We start from the raw sequence: 22,061 nt of genomic DNA on the forward strand, positions 1-22,061 counted from the left end.
CGCCTTCCAAGAGCACTGGCCCCTCTCTGGCGTGCGTGCGGGTCTGCCCTTTGGCGGTCTTACCTTGTGCGAGCTGCTCCTGTCTGACGGGGGAACCATCTCGGGAGGAAGGACGTGAGGGGGGTCGGTGCCCTTCAGAAGCTTCTGGTTGATCAGGTGGAAGGCCAGGGCGAACTGATCCTTCGAAAGCTTCCCGCAGCCCTTGGTGTCGCATAAGGCCCTACGCGAATCAACAGAAAGAAAAATGCCCAAGTGCCTGGAAGCCCAAAAATCACCACACGCTTTTCAAAACAGGATTTCTTTTTGACTATGCGTATTTTTTTTTCAAAAAAAAATTTTTTTACTAACAGCTTCCATGATTATAAACAATATCCCATGGTACTGCCCTCCCTCCCCCCACCTTCCCCTTTGAAACTGCACGCTCCATCGTATCCCCTCCCCCTCTCAATCAGTCTCTCTTTTATTTTGATGTCATGATCTTTTCCTCCTATTATGAGGGTCTTGTGTAGGTATTGTCAGGCACTGTGAGGTCATGGATACCCAGGCCATTTTGTGTCTGGAGGAGCACGTTGTAAGGAGTCCTACCCTTCCTTTGGCTCTTACATTCTTTCCGCCACCTCTTCCTCAATGGACCCTGGGCCTTGGAAGGTGTGATAAAGATACTGCAGAGCTGAGCACTCCTGTCACTTCTTTTCAGCACCATGGTGCCTCCTGAGTCAACTATGCGTATTTTTAAAAAATAATTATCTGAATCAAAAAAAAAAAAAAAAAAGAACCAGGCGTGGTGAGGCACGCCTTTAATAATCCCAGCACTCGGGAGGCAGAGGTAGAAGGATCACCGTGAGTTTGAGGCCACTGTGAGATTTCAGGACAGCCTGGGCTAGAGTGAGGCCCTACCTCGAAAAACCAAAAGCCAAAAAAAAGAAAAAAAGGACACACCAACTTGCAGCTTGCCCAAAACACACAAATGTTAAAGAAGTAGACCAAATTAAGATGCTAAAAAGAGGACTGGAGAGATGGCTTAGTGGTTAAGAAGGCATCTGCCGGCGAAGCCAAAGGACCCAGGTTCGATTCCCCAGGACCCACATAAGCCAGATGCACAAGATGGCCCATGTGTCTGGAGTTCGTTTGCAGTGGCTGGAGGCCCTGGTGTGCCCGTTCTCATTCTTTCTCCCTGGTGCTAAGCAGAGGCCTCTATGTGGCTTCCTCTGTGCTTGTACCAGTTTCTAGAACAACTACACAGGAGAAGCAGTAGTGGGCCAAACAATTCCAACATTCCCTTACTTTAGTGGTAAGTTTTTAACATTAAAAGATGTTGAAGATGAAACCTAAGTCTCAGAAAATCTAGCTCAACTGTGGCACTGAAACGATTGTAAAACAAGTAAAAATGTCCATGTCAGCTTGCTTCCCACAAGTCTGGGAGAAGGGCACAAGGGTCACAGCAGGAGGAACACTGCCATGGAGAGAACTCCCGGAGCAGCCCCAGTGCGTCCGTCAGTCTGTCCAGAGTGGCTTGAAAAGACTCAGCAAACATTCCTTCTATTGTCTTTCTCAACTGTTTAGTTCTCTGAGTGGCCTGGTGAAAAGACCAAGCTACCAGACATCTTGACTTCTGGCTTTTCTCCATATTGCCTGTTATAACCTCTTCAAGTCTTAAGTTTCCCTTCTATGAGGTTAAGATAACACCCATTCTGGGAGGTTACTATGAGAAAGACAAAGTATGATCAAAATATTAGCAGAGGGCTAGAGAGATGGCTTAGCGGTTAAGGCATCTGCCTGTAAAGCCAAAGGATCCAGGTTCAACTCCCCAGGACAGACGTATGAGGGGGCACATGTGTCTGGAGTTTGTTTGCAGTGGCTTGAGGCCCTGACGTGCCCATTCTCCATCTGACTCTGTCTCCTCTCTCTCTTTAAAAATCTTAGCATAATGCTAAGCCTGTATATGAAAACTGCCTTCTCTAGGCACTCAAAGGAAGTAGCCATTATCATTTACCTAAGTTCAATCTTTCCAAGTCTTGAGTCATCATCTCTTCAATTTTTCTTCCATCTTTAGTAATTTGTGTGTGTACGTGCGTGTGTGTGCACGTGCGTAGTGTATACGGGCAATGGGCCAGGCTTTCTGCTGTTGCTGTTTTCAAACCTGGATTGTCCTAGCTCTCTCTCTCTCTCATTGCCAAAGGTACACTGGGGTTACAGATGCTTGTACCACGTAGTGTCCTGCTCCTCCTGGGCACTGAGGAGACCGACCTTGTATCAGCAGGTTTAAAAGCAGGCACCTTTAACTGCTGAGCCACCTCCTCAGCCCAGCAGTCATATTTATTTTGAGAGAGAGAGAGACGGACAGAATGGGCACACCAGGGCCTTCAGCCACTGCAAATGAACTCCAGATGCATGTGCCACCTTGTACATCTGGCTTTTGTGGGTCCTGGGGAAACTGAACCTGTGTCCTTTGGCTTTTGCAGGTAAGTGTCTTAACCACTAAGCCATCTCTCCAGCCCATTCTTTCTTTCTTTCTCTTTTTTTTTTTTTCGGTTTTTCGATGTAGGATCTCACCGTGACACTGCAGCTCAGGCTGACCTGGAATTCATTCTATATTCGGCAATCCTCCTACCTCTGCCTCCTGAGTGCTGGGATTAAAGACATGAACCACCATGCCCGGCTCAGCCCATCATTTCTTTTAAAGGAGATCTATTCACTGTTTTTATTTTATCAAGTGTTTCCTTGAAACTATGTAGTTCTGCCTCTGCTACCTCTGGGGTCCGCTGCCCCTCTATACTTAGGCTGGTGACAGGCAGACACACTCCAAAACATTTGCCCATGCATTATCACATGCAATATGAAGTCATTAAAGATATTACAATTTGCCTTTTTAAGGAAAAAAGTGTTTTATGTAAATATGTAATACACATAAGTCCTACAGAATTATTCAGAAAGATCCCCCCCTTTTTTTTGAGACAGAATCTCATGTATCCTAGGTTTTCTTTGAATTTCCTATTTATGAAGAGATGGCCCTAAGCTTCGCCAGGCATGGTGGCGCACGCCTTTAATCCCAGCACTCGGGAGGCAGAGGTAGGAGGATCACCATGAGTTCGAGGCCACCCTGAGACTCCATAGTGAATTCCAGGTCAGCCTGGGCTAGAGTGAGACCCTACCTCAAAAAAAAAAAAAAAAAAAAAAAAAAAAAAAGATGGCCCTGAGGCTGGAGAGATAGATGGCTTAGCTATTAAGGCGCTTGCCTGCAAAGCCTTAGGACCCAGGTTTGATTCCCTAGGACTCATGTAACCCAGATACACAAGGTGGCACATGTATCTGGAGTTTGTTTGCAATGGCTGGAGGCCCTGGTGTGCTCATTCTCTCTCTGTCTCTTCCTCTCCCTCTCTCAAATAAATAATAAAAAGGTTTTTTTTTTAAAAAAAAAAAGACAAAGAATGTACAAAACTAGAGTTGATACAAAACCACATTTTACAAAGATATACAAATATCTCAAAAAGTTAAATAATAAGGAATCAAGCAAGCCAATCAAAAAATGGGCTATGGAGCTAAATAGAGCATTCTCAAAGGAAGAAATACGAATGGCATATAAGCATCTAAAAAATGTTCTACATCAATAGTCATCAGGGAAATGCAGATTAAAACTACATTGAGATTCCATCTCACTCATGTCAGATTGGCCACCATCATGAAAACAAATGATCATAAATGTTGGCGGGGATGTGGGAAAAGAGGAACCCTTCTACACTGCTGGTGGGAATGCAATCTGGTCCAGCCATTGTGGAAATCAGTGTGGAGGTTCCTAAAACAGCTAAAGATTGATCTACCATATGACCCAGCTATAGCACTCCTAGGCATATATCCTAAGGACTCATCTCATTTCCTTAGAAGTACGTGCTCAACCATGTTTATTGCTGCTTAATTCACAATAGCTGGGAAATGGAACCAGCCTAGATGTCCCTCAACTGATGAGTGGATAATGAAGATGTGGCACATTTATACAATGGAGTTCTACTCAGCGGTAAAGAAAAATGAAGTTAATGAAATTTGCAGAAAAATGGATGGACCTGGAAAGGATTATACTAAGTGAGGTAACCCAGGCCCAGAAAGCCAAGCGCCACATGTTCTCCCTCATATGTGGATCCTAGCTACAGATGATTGGGCTTCTACATGAGAAGGAAAATACTTAGTAGCAGAGGCCAGTAAGTTAAAAAGGAGACATAAAAGAGGAAGGAAGGAGGAGGGTACTTAATAGGTTGGTAGTGTATATATGTAAGTACAATGATTTAGATGGGGAGGTAATATGATGGAGAATGGAATTTCAAAGAGGAAAGTGGGGGGGGGGAGGGTATTACCATGGGATATTTTTTTATAATCATGGAAAATGTTAATAAAAATTTTTTTAAAAAAGACAAAGACAAAGAATGTACAAAACTAGAGTTGATACAAAACCACATTTTACAAAATCTTACCAGATGCGGGCTAGTAAGGCAGAAGGTAGGCCTGTCTTCAGGAAGATTTCTCGGACCTCTGATCCGGACACGAATCCATCCATATCCGTGTCGGTTTTCAGGAAGATCTCATCATATTTAGCTTTTTCTGCGGAGGACACGACCCACTAAAGGAGGGGCGGGGAGAGAAAGACTATTTCTGCCAAAATGAACAGACTTGAAACAACACTTTCAACTCATCACAGTGAACAAGACAGACTAACTCAATCACCTCAGTGACAGGGTTCTGCCTCTAAACTAGTGGAAAGAGAAAAACGACAAAACTACTCGCTGGTTGGGACCGTACTTATAGATGTCACTTTCACTGGTTTCGAAAAAGTAATGAGCAAATAAATTTAAGCACAGTTAAAAGTTGACTTATGAACTTCCTTTCTAACACAGTAACTAGAAAAGTCTTCATCAACAAAAATATTCAGACCATCCTCAATCTACATTTCCTGTGGCTTCACACAGCATTCTTTGCTATAGCAAAAGTACCCCAACTTGGAAGGCTACAGTTATTTTGCTTCCTATACTAGACCTTGACAAGAAGCAGGTCAGAGGAGGTGAAAAGGACACAGGCCGATCAGAATTAACCATTTGACTCCCCCGCACCCCAAAGGATCAAGAGTTAACTCCAGTGTACGCAAAAACAATTAAGACGCCAGGGCAAGCATGCCGTGTTAGCATGTGGCATCTTCCAGGTCCAACGTTTTAGTCTCAGGGGAATCCCGGCAAAGCCAATGAAACACACACGTGACCCCAAGCAGAGCCAGGGGGTGAGCACCCCGCCATGCAGGTTCAAGTGGAGACCCGCACGTCTTTACTGCATGGCGACAGCTTCATGCCACGCACTCGTGCAGCGACACCCCGTGATGGCAACACATCTCTACCTGTCTGATCGGGGCTTTGGTAGAGAAAGTGCCCAATGGTGTCAGTGAGTGAGACGGTTCCCTGGCTGACGCTGCAGAGGGGACAGAGCCTGACATACTGACCGTCTGTCTCTTGGAGGGAGGCACCAAGGCTGGAGGCAAGGACATTGGCACAGGTTCCTTCTCCAGGGCGCAGTATACCAAAAACATGGCCTTCAAAATAAATGAACCAGGATCATCTATACTGAGGAGTTCAAAGTATTCACCTGTTGAATTCACCCACTGCCCAACAAATCACCCTCAAGGTGTCTCAATTTTTTTTTAACTTGTTCCCCCCCTCCCCAAGGTAGAGTCTCTCACTCTAGCCCAGGCTGACCTGGAATTCACTCTGTAGTCTCAGGGTGGCTTCGAACTCACGGAGATCCTCCTATCTCTGCCTCCTGAGTGCTGGGATTAAAGGCGTGTGCCACCACACCTGGTAATTTTTCTTTTTTTCTTTTTTTAATTGAGGCAAGGTCTCACTCTCTCCTAGGCTGACCTAAAACTCACTTTGTACCTCCAGGCTGGCCTTGAACTCATGAGATCCTCCTAACTCAGCCTCCAGAATTCTAGGATTAAAGCCATACACCACCACTCCTGGCTCAAATCCTTTTTTAAGAAACTAGATTAAACATAGGATGGAGTAATTGTCCAGGCGTTAGAGGCACTTGCTTACAAAGCATGACAGCCGGGTTGATTCTCCAATGCCCATGTAGACCAATGAACAGGGTGGTGCATGTATCTTAAGTAGGCATGCAATAGTAGGAAGCCATAAATTCTCATCTCTCTCTCAAAACAAGTAAGAGTTTTTAAAAATAAACTAGGTTAAACTTTGTATGCTAATTTTAAAGATTTAAAGTACTTAAAGAAAAAAAAATAAAAGAAAGAAATTAAGAGCCAGATGTGGTGATGTATGCCTTTAATCCCAGAACTCAGGAAGCAGAGGCAGGAGGATCCCTGTGAGTTCAAGGCAAACCCGAGACTACATAGTGAACTCCAGGTGAGCCTGGGCTAGAGTGAGACCTTACCTTGATAAAAAAATAAATAAATAAAAAATAAAAAGAAACAAATTAAGAAGTGGAAAACAGCTCAGCCAGTGACTGAATGCTGGGCATGGCAGCTTTTGTCATCCCAATGCTGGGGAGGTGGAGACAGGCAGGTGGCTGGGCGACCCTGGCCAGCAAGTCTAGCCAAATAGGGGACCTCCAGAATAATCATAGTCCCTGTCTCTTAAATGGTAAATGGACTTAAAAAAAAAAAAAGTATATATATATATATATATATATATATATATATATATATATATATATGTACTTCTTGTGTGTGTGTGTGTGTGTGTGTATTACTTATTTGAGAGAGAGAGGCAGAGGCGGGGGGGGGGGAGGAGGAGAATGGGCGCGCCAGGTCCACCAGCCACTGCAGATGAACTCCAGATGCTTGCACCCCCTTGTGCATCTGGTTTATGTGGGTTCTGGGAATTGAAGCAGGATCCTTTGGCTTTGCAGGCAAATGTCTTAACCACTAAGCCATCTCTCCAACCCCTGGTAAATGGGCTTTTGATCCCAGCTCTCAGGAGGCTGAGGTAGGAGGACTGCTGTGAGATTGAGGCTAGCCTGGGCTAGAATGAGACTCTGCCTAGGTAAACAAAAATGGTAAATGGTGTGTTCCTAAGGAATGACACATGAGATGTCCTCTGGCCTCCACATGTGCATTCACACATGCACACCCACACACATGAAAACATATATACACATGCATATACACAAATATTTAAAAAGTTAATTAAAAATTATTCCGAAGGACTGGAGAGCTGGTTTAGTGGTTAAGGTATTTGCCTGAAAAGCCAAACACCTCGGTTCAATTCCCCGGGACCCATGTAAGCCAGATGCACAAGGGGGTGCAAGCATCTGGAATTCGTTTCAATGGCTGGAAGCCCTGGTGTGCCCGTTCTCTCCCTCCCTCCTTCCCTCCCTCCCTCCCTCTTCTCCTCCTTCTCTCTCTCGAATAATAAATATTAAAAAATTATTCTGAAACATTTTACATTAATAGCAATAATTCAAAGTTTCATAATATACTTTGTTGTCTAAACTATAGGAAAACAGCAGTTATACATTGCTGATGGGTACTCAGAGTTAACAGAATATGCCACTTTGGAAGAATGATTATTTTGAACCGAAGAAGCAACAGATACAAAAACAACATTTTGGCCGGGTGTGGTGGCGCACGCCTTTAATCCTAGCACTGGGGAGGCAGAGGTAGGAGGATCACCATGAGTTCGAGGCCACCCTGAGACTCCATAGTTAACTCCAGGTCAGCCTGGGCCAGAGTGAGACCTTATGGGGGGAGGGGGGACTTAAAAATTGCTTATTCTAGCTGGGTGTGGTGGTGCACGCCTTTAATCCCAGCACTTGGGAGGCAGAGGTAGGAGGATCGCCATGAGTTCGAGGCCACCCTGAGACTACAGTGTGAATTCCAGGTCAGCCTGGGCTAGAGAAAGTCCCTTCCTTGAAAAACTAACAAACAAACAAAAATACTTTGCCTTCCCACCACAAACCAAAAAGTAGAACATCAAAACAAAAGGTCTTCCCCCAAACAACTTCAATTTAGTGCTTGCTCTCACCCTCGCTCTTACTCTCTCCCTCTTTCCCTCCGTTTTTCTTCTTTTAGACTAGTTTATATTTACTTGCCAGAGAGAATGAGAAAGAGAGAGGGAGAGAGGGAGAGAGAATGGGCACTCCAGGGCCTCTAACCACTGCAAACCAACTCCAGATGTCTGTGCTACCACGTGCATCTGGCTTTAAGTGGATACTGGGGAACTGAACCTGGGCTTTGCAGGCAAACGCCTTAAGTGCTGAGTCCTCTTTCTCTCTTTTTGAAACAGGATTTCATTACATAGTCTAAGCTGACCTCGAACTTGCCACCTTCCTGCCTGCCTCATCCTCCTCTCAAGACTAAGTACGTGAACACTTCAACCTAACTTTAGACCCTTCCCAGCCTGGAGACAGCGTATCAGGAACATCAGAGGTGTGCACACAGACCCGTCACTATCCTTTATCTATCCCCAGCTGCTTATTTGTCTTTCCACGATTTGCAACCTCTAGTGATTCAAGGTCCTATTTTTGTTTTGTTTTGTATTTTTTAAAATATTTTTTATCTATTTGGTCAGGGAGCGACAGCGAACAAAGAGGCAGACAGAAACAGAGTTGAGAAGGGCTAGAAACAGTGCTCAGTGGTTAAGGTGCTTCCCTACAAAACCTAAGGACCACAGTTTGATTTCCCCAGTACCCATGTAACGCCAGATACACACGGTGGAGGATGTCTGGAGCTCATTGGCACTGGCAGACCCTGGTGTGCCCATTCTTTCTCTCTCTGCCCCTCCTTTCTCTGTGTGTGCCTTTCTCTCTCTTAAATAAATAATAGGTAAAATATTTTTTTCTTTTTCTCTCTCTCTTAAATAAATAATAAGTAAAATAAAAATTTTTTTTAAAAAAGAGCTGGGTGTGGTGCCACACAATTTTAATCCCAGCGCTTGGGAGGCAGCGGTAGGAGGATCGCCATGAGTTGGATACTACTCTGAGACTACATAATGAGTTCCAGGTCAGCCTAAGCTAGAGTAAGACCCTACCTCAAAAAACAATTAAAAAAAAAAAAGTATGGGTGCAATAGAATTCCAGACGTATGTGCCACTTGGTGCATCTGGCTTTTATGTGAGTACTGGAAAACTGAACCCGGGCCATCAGGCTTTGCAAGTAAGTGCCTTTAACCACTGAGCAACCTCTCCAGCCCTTCTTCCTTTATTTTGCCACTTCTTTGAAAGCATCATTTGTTTTTCTTGAAGATGCTATAAAAGCTTGAGTCCTAAACTCCTTGGAAAGCTACTATTTCCCTGTCTCCCCAACACGTGTGAAATATGCACATTAATAAGCATGTTTTCCTCTTGTGACTATCTATTGTTACATGGTCCTAGTCAGGAATTTAGAGGGTAGAAGGAAATTGTTTTCCTCTTCTCCAGGGCTCAAATTAATACCATTCCTCAAAAGGGCAAATTGGCAGTCTCTACGAAATGGCAAATATATTTTCCTTTCCCTCAGCCATCTCACATCTGGGAACCTACCCTCGGACTAATTTGCCTGTATATGAAATGCTACAGGACAAAAATTATTTACCAAAGCAACTGTTTGAATCAGTGCCCAAGTGTCCATCAACAAAAGATTGGCTTAAAAAGAAAACTGTGGTATAAGGCCAGGGATGGTGGTGCACATCTTTTAATCCCAGCTCTTGGGAGGCAGAGGTAGGAGGATCGCCATGAGTTCGAGGCCACCCTGAGACACCATAGTGAATTCCAGGTCAGCCTGAGCTAGAGTGAAACCCTACCTTAAAAAAAAAAATGTGTACACACACACACACACACATGGTCTATCAACATAATACAATACTATGATGCAATACAAATTGTATCATGGAGAAGCATTCTGTACCTTTACTGTGGTTCTGCCCTTCACAGGTATATAACTGTCAAAAGTCATCAAGTGATAAACTTAAATTGGATGTAGTTACTTGGGTAGTTTTCAAAAAAGTAGATCAGGGAAAAAAAGAATAGCATAATGTTCTGTGTGGGGAAAAATAGCTCAGAAAAACTGATAAAGATACAAAAGTATAGTGGTGAATAGTACTATCTGTTTTATCTTCTGTAGGAAGGAGAAATTAATTATTCATTATTTGTGCATATTTCCATCAAGAAATTCGAGGAGGATAAAGCAGAAACTAAAAGGAGTGGGTCATGGAGTGGAAGGAAATAAAGAAGTTAAGTGCAGACAGGGTATCGAGATCTTTTTCACTGACCCATCTTTTTAAAAAAAATAGTTTTCTGTTTATTTAATTTTATTTATTTATTATTTGACAAAGAAAGAGAGAGAGGCAGAGAGAGAGAGAGAGAGAGAGAGAGAGAGAGAGGGAAAGAGAGAAAATGGGCATGGCAGGGCCTCCAGCCACTGCAAACAAACTCCAGATGCATGTGCCCCCTTGTGCATCTGGCTAATGTGGGTCCTGGGGAATCGAGCCTCAAACCGGGGTCCTTAGGCTTCACAGGCGAGCGCTGAACTATTAAACCATCTCTCCAGCCCCTGATCTTTCTTCTTGCATTGAGTTTTGAAGTATTAGAAAGTATTTCTTATTTAAAAAACAAACAAACTTTATTTTGGTTCTGAGGACCAAACCCAACACCTTCCTCTTCCACTAAGCTAAATGCCAGTGCCTACATTTTTAAGTAATACATATTTAAGGTACTTTGTAGGAAATTAAATAACTTGCCTATCAAGTATCCCAGGATAAGAGTCAGGCATGGTGGCACACGCCTTTAATCCCAGCACTCGGGAGGCAGAGGTAGGAGGATCACTGTGAGTTCGAGGCCACCCTGAGACTACATAGTAAATTCTAGGTCAGCCTGGGCCAGAATAAGACCCTACCTCAAAAACAAAACAAAACAAAACAAAAAATCCCAGGATAAAACCTATTCATTTTATTTACTTTTTAAAGAAACATTTCAACGTTAGCACATATTACTTATATAAAATAATGTGGGCCGGAGAGATGCCTTAGTAGTTAAGGTACTGCCTGTGAAGCTTAAGGACCCAGGTTCGATTCCCCCATACCCATCTAAGTGGTACATGCATCTGTCTAGAGTTTGTTTGTAGTGGCTAGAAACCCTGGTACACACACATATCTCTATCTGCCCCCCTCTCTCAAATAAATAAAAATATTTTTTTTAAATGTAGCCTCCCCATTCATTTTAAAGTATACAAGGTCCCTTCAAGACTTTATAAACAGAGAGGGGTGGAGGAGTGAAGAAAAAAAAATGAAACAGCAAATTTATGTATCTTCAAGTGTATGAAATTACTTAAAGTAATTTAGAAGTTCTGGGAAGATTCCAGCAGGAACTGGGAGAAAGTGTGCATATATCTTCTACTGAGAATCATCATTCTCTCAAGAAGAAATCTTTCTGACTCTAAATTAAGCTTACGTTTTATAGAGCATTCAAAATCAATATTTACTGGATGTCCATACACAGTAGTTTGTGCTTTCTACAATGAGTAACATTTTATAAATGATGAAATTGAGGGTCACAGATGCTATATTGACCAAGTTGCTTAGCATGTTTGTTTGTTTTTTTCCTCGAGATAGAGTCTTACTCTGGTCCAAGCTGATCTGGAATTAACTATGTAGTCCCAGTAGTATTTTTAAAACTGTTTATTGGGCTGGAGAGATGGCTTAGCAGTTAGCAGTTAAGGCGTTTGTCTGCAAAGCCTAAAGACCGGGGTTCGATTCCCCAGTACTCACATTAAGCCATATGCACAAGGTGGTGCATGCATCTGGAGTTCGTCTGCAGTGACTAATGGCCCTGGAGCTTCATTCTCTATTTCTCTCTCTCAAATAAAGAAATAAATAAGAAAAAAGAAGTATGGTATAATACTCCAGCACACACAAGAACCACTCCTTCATAAATTTTCAAGGGTCAGAAAACCCTCAAAACAAGGACTCAATGAACATGGGATAAAAATTTAAATCATTTTACCTGCCACAAAAAAATTTCTAAGACTTGGGAAGAGCAGCAAAATGAACAGATACATACATAGACAGCAAAGTAAAAAACGGCATCAGCGCACACTTTCTAAGAGCCAGGCTCCAACAAGGGAAAAGCAGTGACTTCACCAAGGAGAATCTGGCAACGCCCCTGACCGAGAGATGCGGTTGGCACCGCCGGTGATGATGCTGTGCGCACAACGTGGACCCCTGACTCTGGATGACAAAGCATTTTGATCCCGGGGGTTCTCACTGCAGAAGCCTGTGCCTCTGATCTAACTGCGAGGAAACCTAAGGAAACTTCAGATTCGGAGGCATTCTGTGGGGTACCTTGGCCAGTCTCGCTCAATGCCGTGAAGGTCATGTAAAAACAAGGAAGACTGACTAAGGGTTCGTTGCAGACTGATCAGACCAGAGAGTCAAGACAACAGAACGCAGGGGACGCCAGAGAGCACCTCTTGCAGGGCAAAATGCAGGTGGTGAACTCGAAAGAAAGGGTGCAGGTGGGCAGCGTTTGCCAAGGCTGCTTCTCTCGGCTTTGAGACCATCACCGCCGTGGCAACCGTGAACGACGAGGGAGCTCGAGGATCCTGGCAAGCGACTATCTCCGCGCTATTTCCGTAACTCTAGATCATTCCAAAAGCTAAGTTTAGCGCCTCTGGGAGGCTCTTGCCACCAACTGCTCAAGTTAGAGGTGCTAATTTAGAGGCTCTTCTTGCCAGACTAAAAAAAAAAAAAAAAAAAAAAAAACACAAATGTAAGACCTGATACCGAATCCTGCATGACTGGATTTGGGGCCAGCTCCAAAAGCAATTGTGTGCCAGGTGTGGGGGCGCACGCTTTTAATCCCAGCACTTGGGAGGCAGGGGTAGGAGGATCGCCATGAGTTCGGGGCCACTCTGAGACTACAGAGTGAATTCCAGGTCAGACTGGGCTAGAGTGAGACCCTACCTCAAAACAAAACAAAACAAAAAACAAACGAAGCAGTCGTGTTAAAAGAGCCACGTCACAGACTAACTGCACCATCATGGCCGCATGCCACAAAGACCAGGATTATGACCATTAGTCCCTTCAGTCAATGGTGGCAGCAGAATTACAGACGGAGATATGGGTAAAGTGAGTTTTCAACTTCCTACCAGAAGGAAAAGTTGGCCATTCTGCAAAAATGCCTCTTTAATGCTCCAGCAGAAACTTTGTGGGACAGAAGGAAAATTCGGGAACACAGATTTCTAGCACCTTTACATCTGAATCAGACTATTCTTGAATGAGTACACAGAACATGAAGATAGTCACAGATTTCTAAAATCCACACTCAAGAGACAGAATGCAATTTAAACCCTACAATATGTCAGTATGTGTATGCATGCATACAAGATTCTCAGAAGGTTTTTTGTTTTTGTTTTTATTTTTGTTCTTGTTTTTTTGAGGTAGGGTCTCACTCTAGCCCAGGCTGACCTGGAATTCACTCTGTAGTCTCAGGGTGGCCTCGAACTCACGGCAATCCTCCTACCTCTGCCTCTGAAGTGCTGGGATTAAAGGTGTGCGCCACCACGCCCGGCTCATAAATCATTTTATTTGTGGCTACAACACTCATGCCATGTCAAGTACACTCTAAAAAAACACTCAGCAATGCTTTAGATTGTAGGGTTTTTTTTTTCCTCTATGTTATGAACACTGTTTCCAAACTTCAGATATTTTATTTATCTTTCTTACTTTCATTTGCCTCCACAGTTTTAATTTTATTTTATTGAGAACTTTACTTTGTGAACAGAATGTATATTGGTCATATTGGTCATATTCCCATCAGGTTATTGAATTTTTAATTAAACTACTGGGTTTCAAAGAATATGAAAAGATTATATTTGAGAAGAAAATAAGGGCCAGTCACTAAAAGTTTACATGGAGAAGTCATACAAATTAAAATCTCCCACTAACTTCATTGATTCTAATTAAAGAACTTAACTAGCCAAAATTCCACTTATGCTATAAAAGAAAAGAAGAAATTGATTTTCAGAAGTAAAGATCAGCCAAGCGTGGTGACGCACACCTTTAATTCCAGCACTCGGGAGGCAGAGGTAGGAGGATTGCCGTGAGTTCGAGGCCACCCTGAGTCTACATAGTGAATTCCAGGTCAGCCTGGGCTAGAGACCCTAACTCAAAAAGAAAAAAAAAAAAAAAAAGTAAAGGTCTAGAATATAAAAATTCAGACTCAATCTGGGTTAATTATGAAAAAAAAATTCCTTAAAAAAGAATCTGGGGAACTGGAGAGATGGCTTAGCAGTAAGGTGCTTGCCTACAAAGCCTAAGGACCCATGTTTGACTCCCAGGACCCATGTAAGCTGGATGTACAAGGTGGTACACATGTCTGGAGTTCATCTGCAGTGGTTAGGGGTCCTGGTGTACCCATTTTCTTATCTGCTTCTTTATCTCCCTCTCTTTCTCTCAAATATTTTTTTATTGATATTATTTTTATTGTATTAACATATTGCCAAATAGCATATACCATCAAGTTATACTTTTTTTAGTCTTTTTTTTTTAAGTTTTTATTAGCATTTTCCATGATTATAAAAAAAAAATCCCATGGTAATTCCCTTCCCCCCCCCTCAAATATTTTTAAAGAAACAGATTAAAAAAAAAAAAAAAGATTCCTTACAAAAACAGAGGCAGAAGATTGCCTAACTTCCAACTAGAGAGTAAATGGGGAACTACAGATTTACCACTGATGAGTTTATAGCAGTTTTATATAACGTATCAGAAAGAGACAAATACCCTATATCAAGATAACTGCCCAATTTCTAATATGACAGGGTCTTTCAAACGAAGATGTCAAAAATGTCCCTTTCAAGAACTGCAGTGCAACTTCCTTTTAATGAAAAAAAAAAAAAAAAACAAGTAAAAACCGGGGCAAGTATTTGATTGAAGCAAGACCCAAAAAGCCACGACTTGATCGTCTCCACAGCACTGTGAGCAAACCATCTCTCCTGGGTACCTTCATGTCCAACAAAAAGAAGGTCGGCAACACACACACCTGGCCATTTGTTTCAAAATGAGAACCTGTCTAAAAAATCTAGGCTGGGCTGGAGAGATGGCTTAGTGGTTAAGCGCTTGCCTGTGAAGCCTAAGGACCCCGGTTCGAGGTTTGATTCCCCAGGATCCACGTTAGCCAGATGCACAAGGAGGTCCTGGTGCACCTTTTCTCTTTCTCCATCTCTCTGCCTCTTTCTCTCTCTCAAATAAATAAACAAATATAAAGTTTTAACAACTGGTGCTTGTGTATGACCCTCGATAGTTCTAACAGGCATGTCCAACCTTTTGATAATGTGACAACACATCAGCATTTACAAAGTTCACACTCAAGAACCATTTGAGGGCTGGAGAGGTGGCTTAGTGTTTAAGCGCTTGCCTGTGAAGCCTAAGGACCCCGGTTCAAGACTCGATTCCCCAGGACCCACGTTAGCCAGATGCACAAGGGGGCGCACGCGTCTGGAGTTCGTTTGCAGAGGCTGGAGGCCCTGGTGTGCCCATTCTCTCTGTCTATCTGCCTCTCTCTCTCTCTCTCTCTCTCTCTCACTCTCAAACAAATAAATAAAAAAAATTTTTAATTCTAGGCTAACGTGTTGATGCGTACAGTGTCGTGGGCAGTTTTCATTTAAGGATGAATTGAAAGGGGACCTGTTCACTAGGCCTGGTGATGCGGACCTGTGATTCCTAGCACTCAGAAGCTCAGACAGGAGAATCACTAGTGGGATGTTCATGTTATAAAACTATTAAAGTGGGGGCGGGGGGGGAAACGACACATGAGGCCCCACCCCTCTCTCAGGATCTCTTGGCAGCTGATGGTTATACAGGGAAGAGACTATTTCTTCCGAGGTGCAGCCAGTAGAAAATTTGCTCAGGCTGTGGTCCATGACCCCTCCCCCGTGCTCATGTAAATAACTCTCAACTTACTGGGTCAAGAGAAGGGAAGAAAAAACAAAAAAAAATGAAGGGTTGGAGAGATGACTCAGTGGTTAAAAAGGCGCTTGCCTGCAAAGCCTAACGACCCAGGTTTGATTCCCCAGAGCCCTTATAAAGCCAGGTGCACAATGTGGTACATGCATCTGGGTTCATTTGCAGTGGCTAGAAGACCTTGGTGTGTCCATTCTCCTCCCCCCACCAGACACACCCCACTATCTCCCTCAAATAAATAAAATTAAGATGTTTCAAATTTTAGGCTGGGCGTGGTGGCGCATGCCTTTAATCCCAGCACTTGGGAGGCAGAGGTAGGAGGATCGCCATGAGTTCGAGGCCACCTGAGACTACATAGTGAATTCCAGGTCAGCCTGGGCTAGAGTGAGACCCTACCTCAAAAAACAAACAAACAAAAAAGACATTTCAAATTTTAAGACCATTAGGTTACTTACAACTGCAAACTCATCTCTGTCAAGTTTTCCATCATGGTCAATGTCACTCAGTTCCCAAACCTTAAAAAACATAAGTGAGAATGATTAGTTTTCTTACATTTCTCGTGCTTTTAGGGGAGAGGAAGAGAACACACACAAATGTCATATGGAGCACACAAGTAACTGCCTTGAAAGGAGTCTGGATTTTATCTCAACTTCGATGCAAAGTTACGAAAAGGCGAGTTTTCAGAAGTAAAAAGACAACAACAGTTATAGTTTAGGAATCTCACCCTACACAGTAGAGAACGACTCTAGAAAACACCTTTTGAAATCGGTGCTTATTGAGAACCTGGTGTGAGTAACCATCACCACCCTGGAAGCACTGGACTAATTCTGGCAGTGACGTGGTGGGTCAACTCCATTCAGAGTACGTACCAAGGGGCACTATGTTAAATTCTTCACATAACATACAGGACCACATTTAATGGATTGGGAAGTGTGCCCATTTTCAAGATTAGAAAACTGACACAGGATTTTCTAAGGATTCGCACCAGGTTGAGTAACCAAGACGCAGTGCAGCCAGCGGTCTGACCCTGCGGAAACCTGGTGCCCAGGCAGGGAATTAAATTTAGGAAGAGCTGGCAATGGAGGGGAGGGGTAGAAACAGCAGGGAGGAGGGAGCAGCCCGCGTGACTACGACTGGTGGTCATGAACTTGTATTAAGCTCTCTCAAGACTCAATCCAATTGCCGTGAGTTCGAGGCCACCCTGAGACTACATGGTGAATTCTATGTCAGCCTGAGCTACAGTGAGACCCTAGCTTGGGAAACCAAAAAAAAGTAAGTTTTGGGCTGGAAGGAAGGCTTAGAGGTCAAGGCGTTTGCCTGCAAGGCCAAAAGACCCAGGTTCAATTCCCCAGGACCCACATTAGCCAGATGCACAAGGGGGTGCACTTTGTTTGCAGTGGCTGGAGGCCCTGGCATGCCCATTCTCTCACTCTCTCTCCCTCTTTCTCTGTCAAACAAATAAATAAATAAACACAAATAAAAATAAATACTTTAAAAAAAAAAAAAGACTCAATCCAAGAAAGGCAGAGAGTAAACTTTTGTACAAAACTGAATTAGTAGCAAAATCATAGACTTCAAAGAGTTAATTTTACAAGCATTTACAAAAAGAGTCTAAAATGACAGGAAATTCAAGTTGGTATAGTTTATGACTTCGTTAAGCAAAAATTGGAGGCATGGTGAGAAAAAGGAGCTAACAAATATGGAATTATGGACAAACACAAGGTGAATGAGAACAAAAAGATGGGTAGACTTTTAGCTTTTCATGATGAAAAGTGAAAGAGATGGGTGGTGGTCATGGTTATGGCACAACAATTTGCATGTACTAATGAACTCTACATCTAAAATTAGTTGCGATGACCAATTTTGTTTTGTATGTGGCCACAATAAAAAATAAATAAATAAGGGCTGGAGAGATGCCTTAGCGGTTAAGCGCTTGCCTGTGAAGCCTAAGGACCCCGGTTCGAGGCTCGATTCCCCAGGTCCCACGTCAGCCAGATGCACAAGGGGGGGCACGCGTCTGGAGTCGTTTGCAGTGGCTGGAAGCCCTGGCGCACCCATTCTCTCTCTCTCCCTCTGTCTGTCTTTCTATCTGTGTCTGTCGCTCTCAAATAAATAAATAAAATAAAAAATTAAAAAAAAAATAGTAATGGTCTCTCAAAATCCTCAAGCAACTAGGAGACCAAATAATATATACAAAGAAAAGCACGTTTGCGTAAGGGGCAACGTATATAACTAACTTTACTCAAATTTAATCAGAAATATCCAAAATCATAAAATAACAATAACTTATATATAACAAACAGAAAATTCTACAATGATACAACTTTAAAATAAGTCCTACATTTTTTTTCTTCTTTGTTCTTTTTTTTTTTACAGGTAGGGTCTCACTTTAGCCCAGGCTAACCTGGAATTTACTATGTAACCTCAGGGTGGCCTCAAACGCAGATTGATCCTCCTACCTCTGCCTCCTGAGGGCTGGGATTAAAGATATGCGGCACTACACCTGGCTAGAACTGTATATTTAAAAAAGAAACATAAAGCTGGACGTGGTGGCGCATGCCTTTAATCCCAGCACTCAGGAGGCAGAGGTAGGAGGATCACCGTAAGTTCAAAGCCAGCCTGAGACTCTGTAGTGAATTCCAGGACAGCCTGGGCTACAGTGAGACTAAACCTCAAAAAAAAAAGAACAGAAAAATAAAAATAAAGAGATATAAGAGGCTGGAGAGATGGCTTAGCGGTGAAGGTGAAGGTACTTGCTGGAAAAGATAAAGGACCCAGATTCAAGTTCCCAGTACCCACCTGAAGCCAGATGCACAAAGTTGCGCCTGCATTTGGAATTTGTTTGTAGTGGCTGAGGCCCTGGCACACCCAGACTCACTCACTCACTCTCTCCCCTGCCCCCTCTATCTGCCTCTTTCTCTCTGAAATAAATAAATAAATAATTTGACAAAGATTATTAAGTGTTCCTCATGAATACGAAATTGCAATACATCAAAATTACATGTAGCATAACACTGTAGCCTCATCATCAGAAAGCTGAAGCAAACGGAAGGATCACAGGTTCTAGGCCACGCTGAACAAATGGGACCTCTCGAAAGAAAATAAATTAATTTAGAGAATGTCTTACTCTTCCAAGGATTTCCACAGGTAACTTAGAGTTCAGCAACACTGGCTTCACTTTGTCGCCAGACAAAAGTCCATCCACAGGGCTTAAACTATCAAAAATTGCATCGTATTTGGCCTTATCTTCAGGCTACAATATGAGATGAAAAAAAAATGACAAGTTAAATAAGGGTGAGAAAGATTTACATGCACTTATGAAAACCAAATCGTCAGAGACAACATATTTCTAAGATCACATTTTAAAAAACATTTTCATTTTCAGATGCTCAACAGTGGACACTGCAAGCCTTATATTTGGCCAGCCAGACCAAATGAGCCAACGGGTACAACAGTGGCATGTCTGTCATGGTGAAAACCAACTGCCCTTTAACTGGACTGGAGGCCCGCTCCATGGGAGGGAATACATCCCTGATACTGAAAACCTACAACAGGGATGGTCATGAGCCCTAGGGGTGTAACAACTGCTGCTGTCTGGCTAAATGTATATACTATGCTCATCAAACTGCCCAATAAGCACTTCTCTTCATGTTCATCCCCTTTTATTAATGCTACTCTCACTTTTGGTAGAGAACCCTCTTTTTTCAGATGGCAGTGACCTTGGGATGCCTCAGAAGGCACCATGGTGCTGAGAAGTGACAGAGGAGTGCTCAGCACTGAAATATCTCGATCACACCTTCCAAGGCTCAGGGTCCATTGTGGAAGAGGTGGCGGAAAGAACGTAAGAGCCAAAGGAAGGGTAGGACTCCTTACAACGTGCTCCTCCAGACACAAAATGGCCTGGACATCCATGACCTCACAGCGCCTGACACTCCCTACACAAGATCATCATAATAGGAGGAAAAGATGCTGACATCCAAATAAAAGAGAGACTGACTGAGAGGGGGAGGGGATATGATGGAGAGTGGAGTTTCAAAAGGGGAAAGTGGGGGAAGGGAGGGCATTACCATGGGATATTGTTTACAATCATGAAAGATGTTAGTAAAAAAAAAAAATTTAAAACAATTTTTCCATTAGCATGTACTAAAGAATTATGTCGGCATGACTCTACTTGGGAGTCCAGTGTCCTCTGTTCCTCTAGTTACTAGATCGCTGTCTGTTTCTCTACTGCCGAGCTAGAAGGGACAGACGTCAGAGGCAGGAGAGCGGTCCTTGCGGAACTTTCTGGGCATGGCACTAGGCATGTTGCAAATTCAAAGAAGTAACCTTTAAGAGAGTTCGCACAAAGGGACTCGCAGAGGGCGACCCGCTCCCTTCAGAGGGGTCCAGTCACAACTCTATCTTCAAGCTCACAGCCCCGTGTCTTTTGGAAGTGGGGGGCTGCGAGGCGAAGGGAAGCCGCCACTGACCTTCACAGACCACGGCAGCTCAGCCGCTGAGAGCGCGCTGGTCAGCAAAGGACTGCCAGGATCGTGCTAGAAAGGAAAGAACACGGGCAGCTGTCAAAACCCTCAAGCCCACAGCCAGTACGTTTTTACAGAACACTGGAGAGCAACTAGATCTTCATCTGTTTTCCCCTGGAACAAAAACTTTTGTTTAGCCACATTAGATCATATGGGAACATTAACCAATGTGTAATAGAAGAGATCCCTGATTCAGTCAGGGGCACGGTCATGTGTGTTAATAAAAAAGATTACTTAAGGAAAGCAGACTGGAAAACAGATCAACTGAGCATTTGTTACTAGCATGCGATGCCTATTATTACAGATAATAAAGCAAGTTATCGGGCTGGAGGGATGGCTTAGCGGTTAAGGGGTTTGCCTGCAAAGCCAAAGGACCCAGGTTTGATTCCCCAGGACCCACATTAGCCAGATGCACAAGGGGGCGCACGCGTTTGAAGTTTGTTTGCAGTGGCTGGAAGCCCTGATGCGCCCACTCTCTCTCCCTACCTCTTTTTTCTGTCAAATAAATAAATAAAAATAAAACAAAAAGGAAAACAGAAAAACCAAAATAAATAAGTGTTTCTTTAAAAAAAAAAAAAAGCAAGTTATTTTCTTTAACTGGCTGAGGAGACAGGTACATGCTTTTGAAAAACATAGCTAGGCAACAAATCCCTCCACCAGCCCTGATATGCCACGTCTAGACAGAGAAAGAGAGACATTCTTGAAACTGAAGCAATTTTTTGAGGAAGGCTCTCACTCTAGCCCAGGCTCACCTTGAACTCAGGATCTTCCTACGTCAGCCTCCTGAGTGCTGGGATGATGTAGGCATGAGCCACCACACACAGCCCAAAGTTAAATTTTTAACACTTCCAGAATATTAAGTTAAAAAACAAGAGATGGGCTAGGGGAATTGATTAGTGGTTAAAGGCACTTGCCTGAAAAACCTGCTGGCCCAGGTTCAATTCCCTAGTGCCCACATAAAGCCAGATGTATACAATATAACATGCATCTGGAGTTCATTTGCAATGGCAAGAGGTCCTGGTATACCTGTGCTCTCTCTCTCTCTCTCCCTCCTTTTCTCTCTAATAAATAGTAATGTTTATTTGAAAATAAAAAACAGGCTGGAGAGATGGCTTATCAGTTAAGGCGCTTGCCTGCAAAGCCTTAGGACCCAAGTTTGACTCTCCAGAACTCATTTAAACCGGAGTCACAAGGTTACACATGCCTACAAGGTCATGCATGTGCAGAAGGTGGCACACGCACCTTGAGTTCAACTGCAGTGGCTAGAAGTGTGTCAGTTTCTTCTCCTCCTCTCTCTCTCTCTCTCTCTCTCACAAAAAAAAGAAAAAAAAAAGTTTAAAAAAACAGGTGCTAAAAAAAACATAGCTCAGTGGGAGAGCACTTGTAACACTGAGACTGAGTCCCAGCAACACAAAAATTAAAATTAAAAACACCAAAAACAAAAAAAGCCATTAAGTTTGGGATGGAAGGATAAGCTGTATTACATATAAAACCACCCTCCATGTAATGATAAGTAAGACAACGTAAAACTGGCACATGGGACAAAATGATCAGTGGATAAGGACATAAAAAATTCAGAAAGAAATCAAAGGACACGTGACTTTAGTGAAAGGTCATCA

At 43.1% G+C, this 22,061-nt stretch overlaps 1 protein-coding gene across 1 annotated transcript in view; it reads right to left on the reverse strand.

Annotated features, from left to right (window-relative positions):
• The window catches only part of Eps15 (epidermal growth factor receptor pathway substrate 15), a 131,141-nt gene that overhangs the window by 61,785 nt on the left and 47,295 nt on the right, over window positions 1-22,061 (reverse strand). Inside the window, exons 6-11 of the mRNA XM_045139170.1 lie at window positions 20,389-20,454; window positions 19,047-19,172; window positions 16,375-16,434; window positions 5,477-5,566; window positions 4,464-4,609; window positions 64-220 (exon numbers count right to left, since the gene is read on the reverse strand). Of these exons, the coding sequence (XP_044995105.1) occupies window positions 64-220; window positions 4,464-4,609; window positions 5,477-5,566; window positions 16,375-16,434; window positions 19,047-19,172; window positions 20,389-20,454 (645 nt within the window). The remainder of the gene's footprint in view (window positions 1-63; window positions 221-4,463; window positions 4,610-5,476; window positions 5,567-16,374; window positions 16,435-19,046; window positions 19,173-20,388; window positions 20,455-22,061) is intronic.

This window comes from Jaculus jaculus, chromosome 21, assembly GCF_020740685.1.
Source record: "Jaculus jaculus isolate mJacJac1 chromosome 21, mJacJac1.mat.Y.cur, whole genome shotgun sequence".
NCBI classification, from domain to species: Eukaryota; Metazoa; Chordata; class Mammalia; order Rodentia; family Dipodidae; genus Jaculus; species Jaculus jaculus.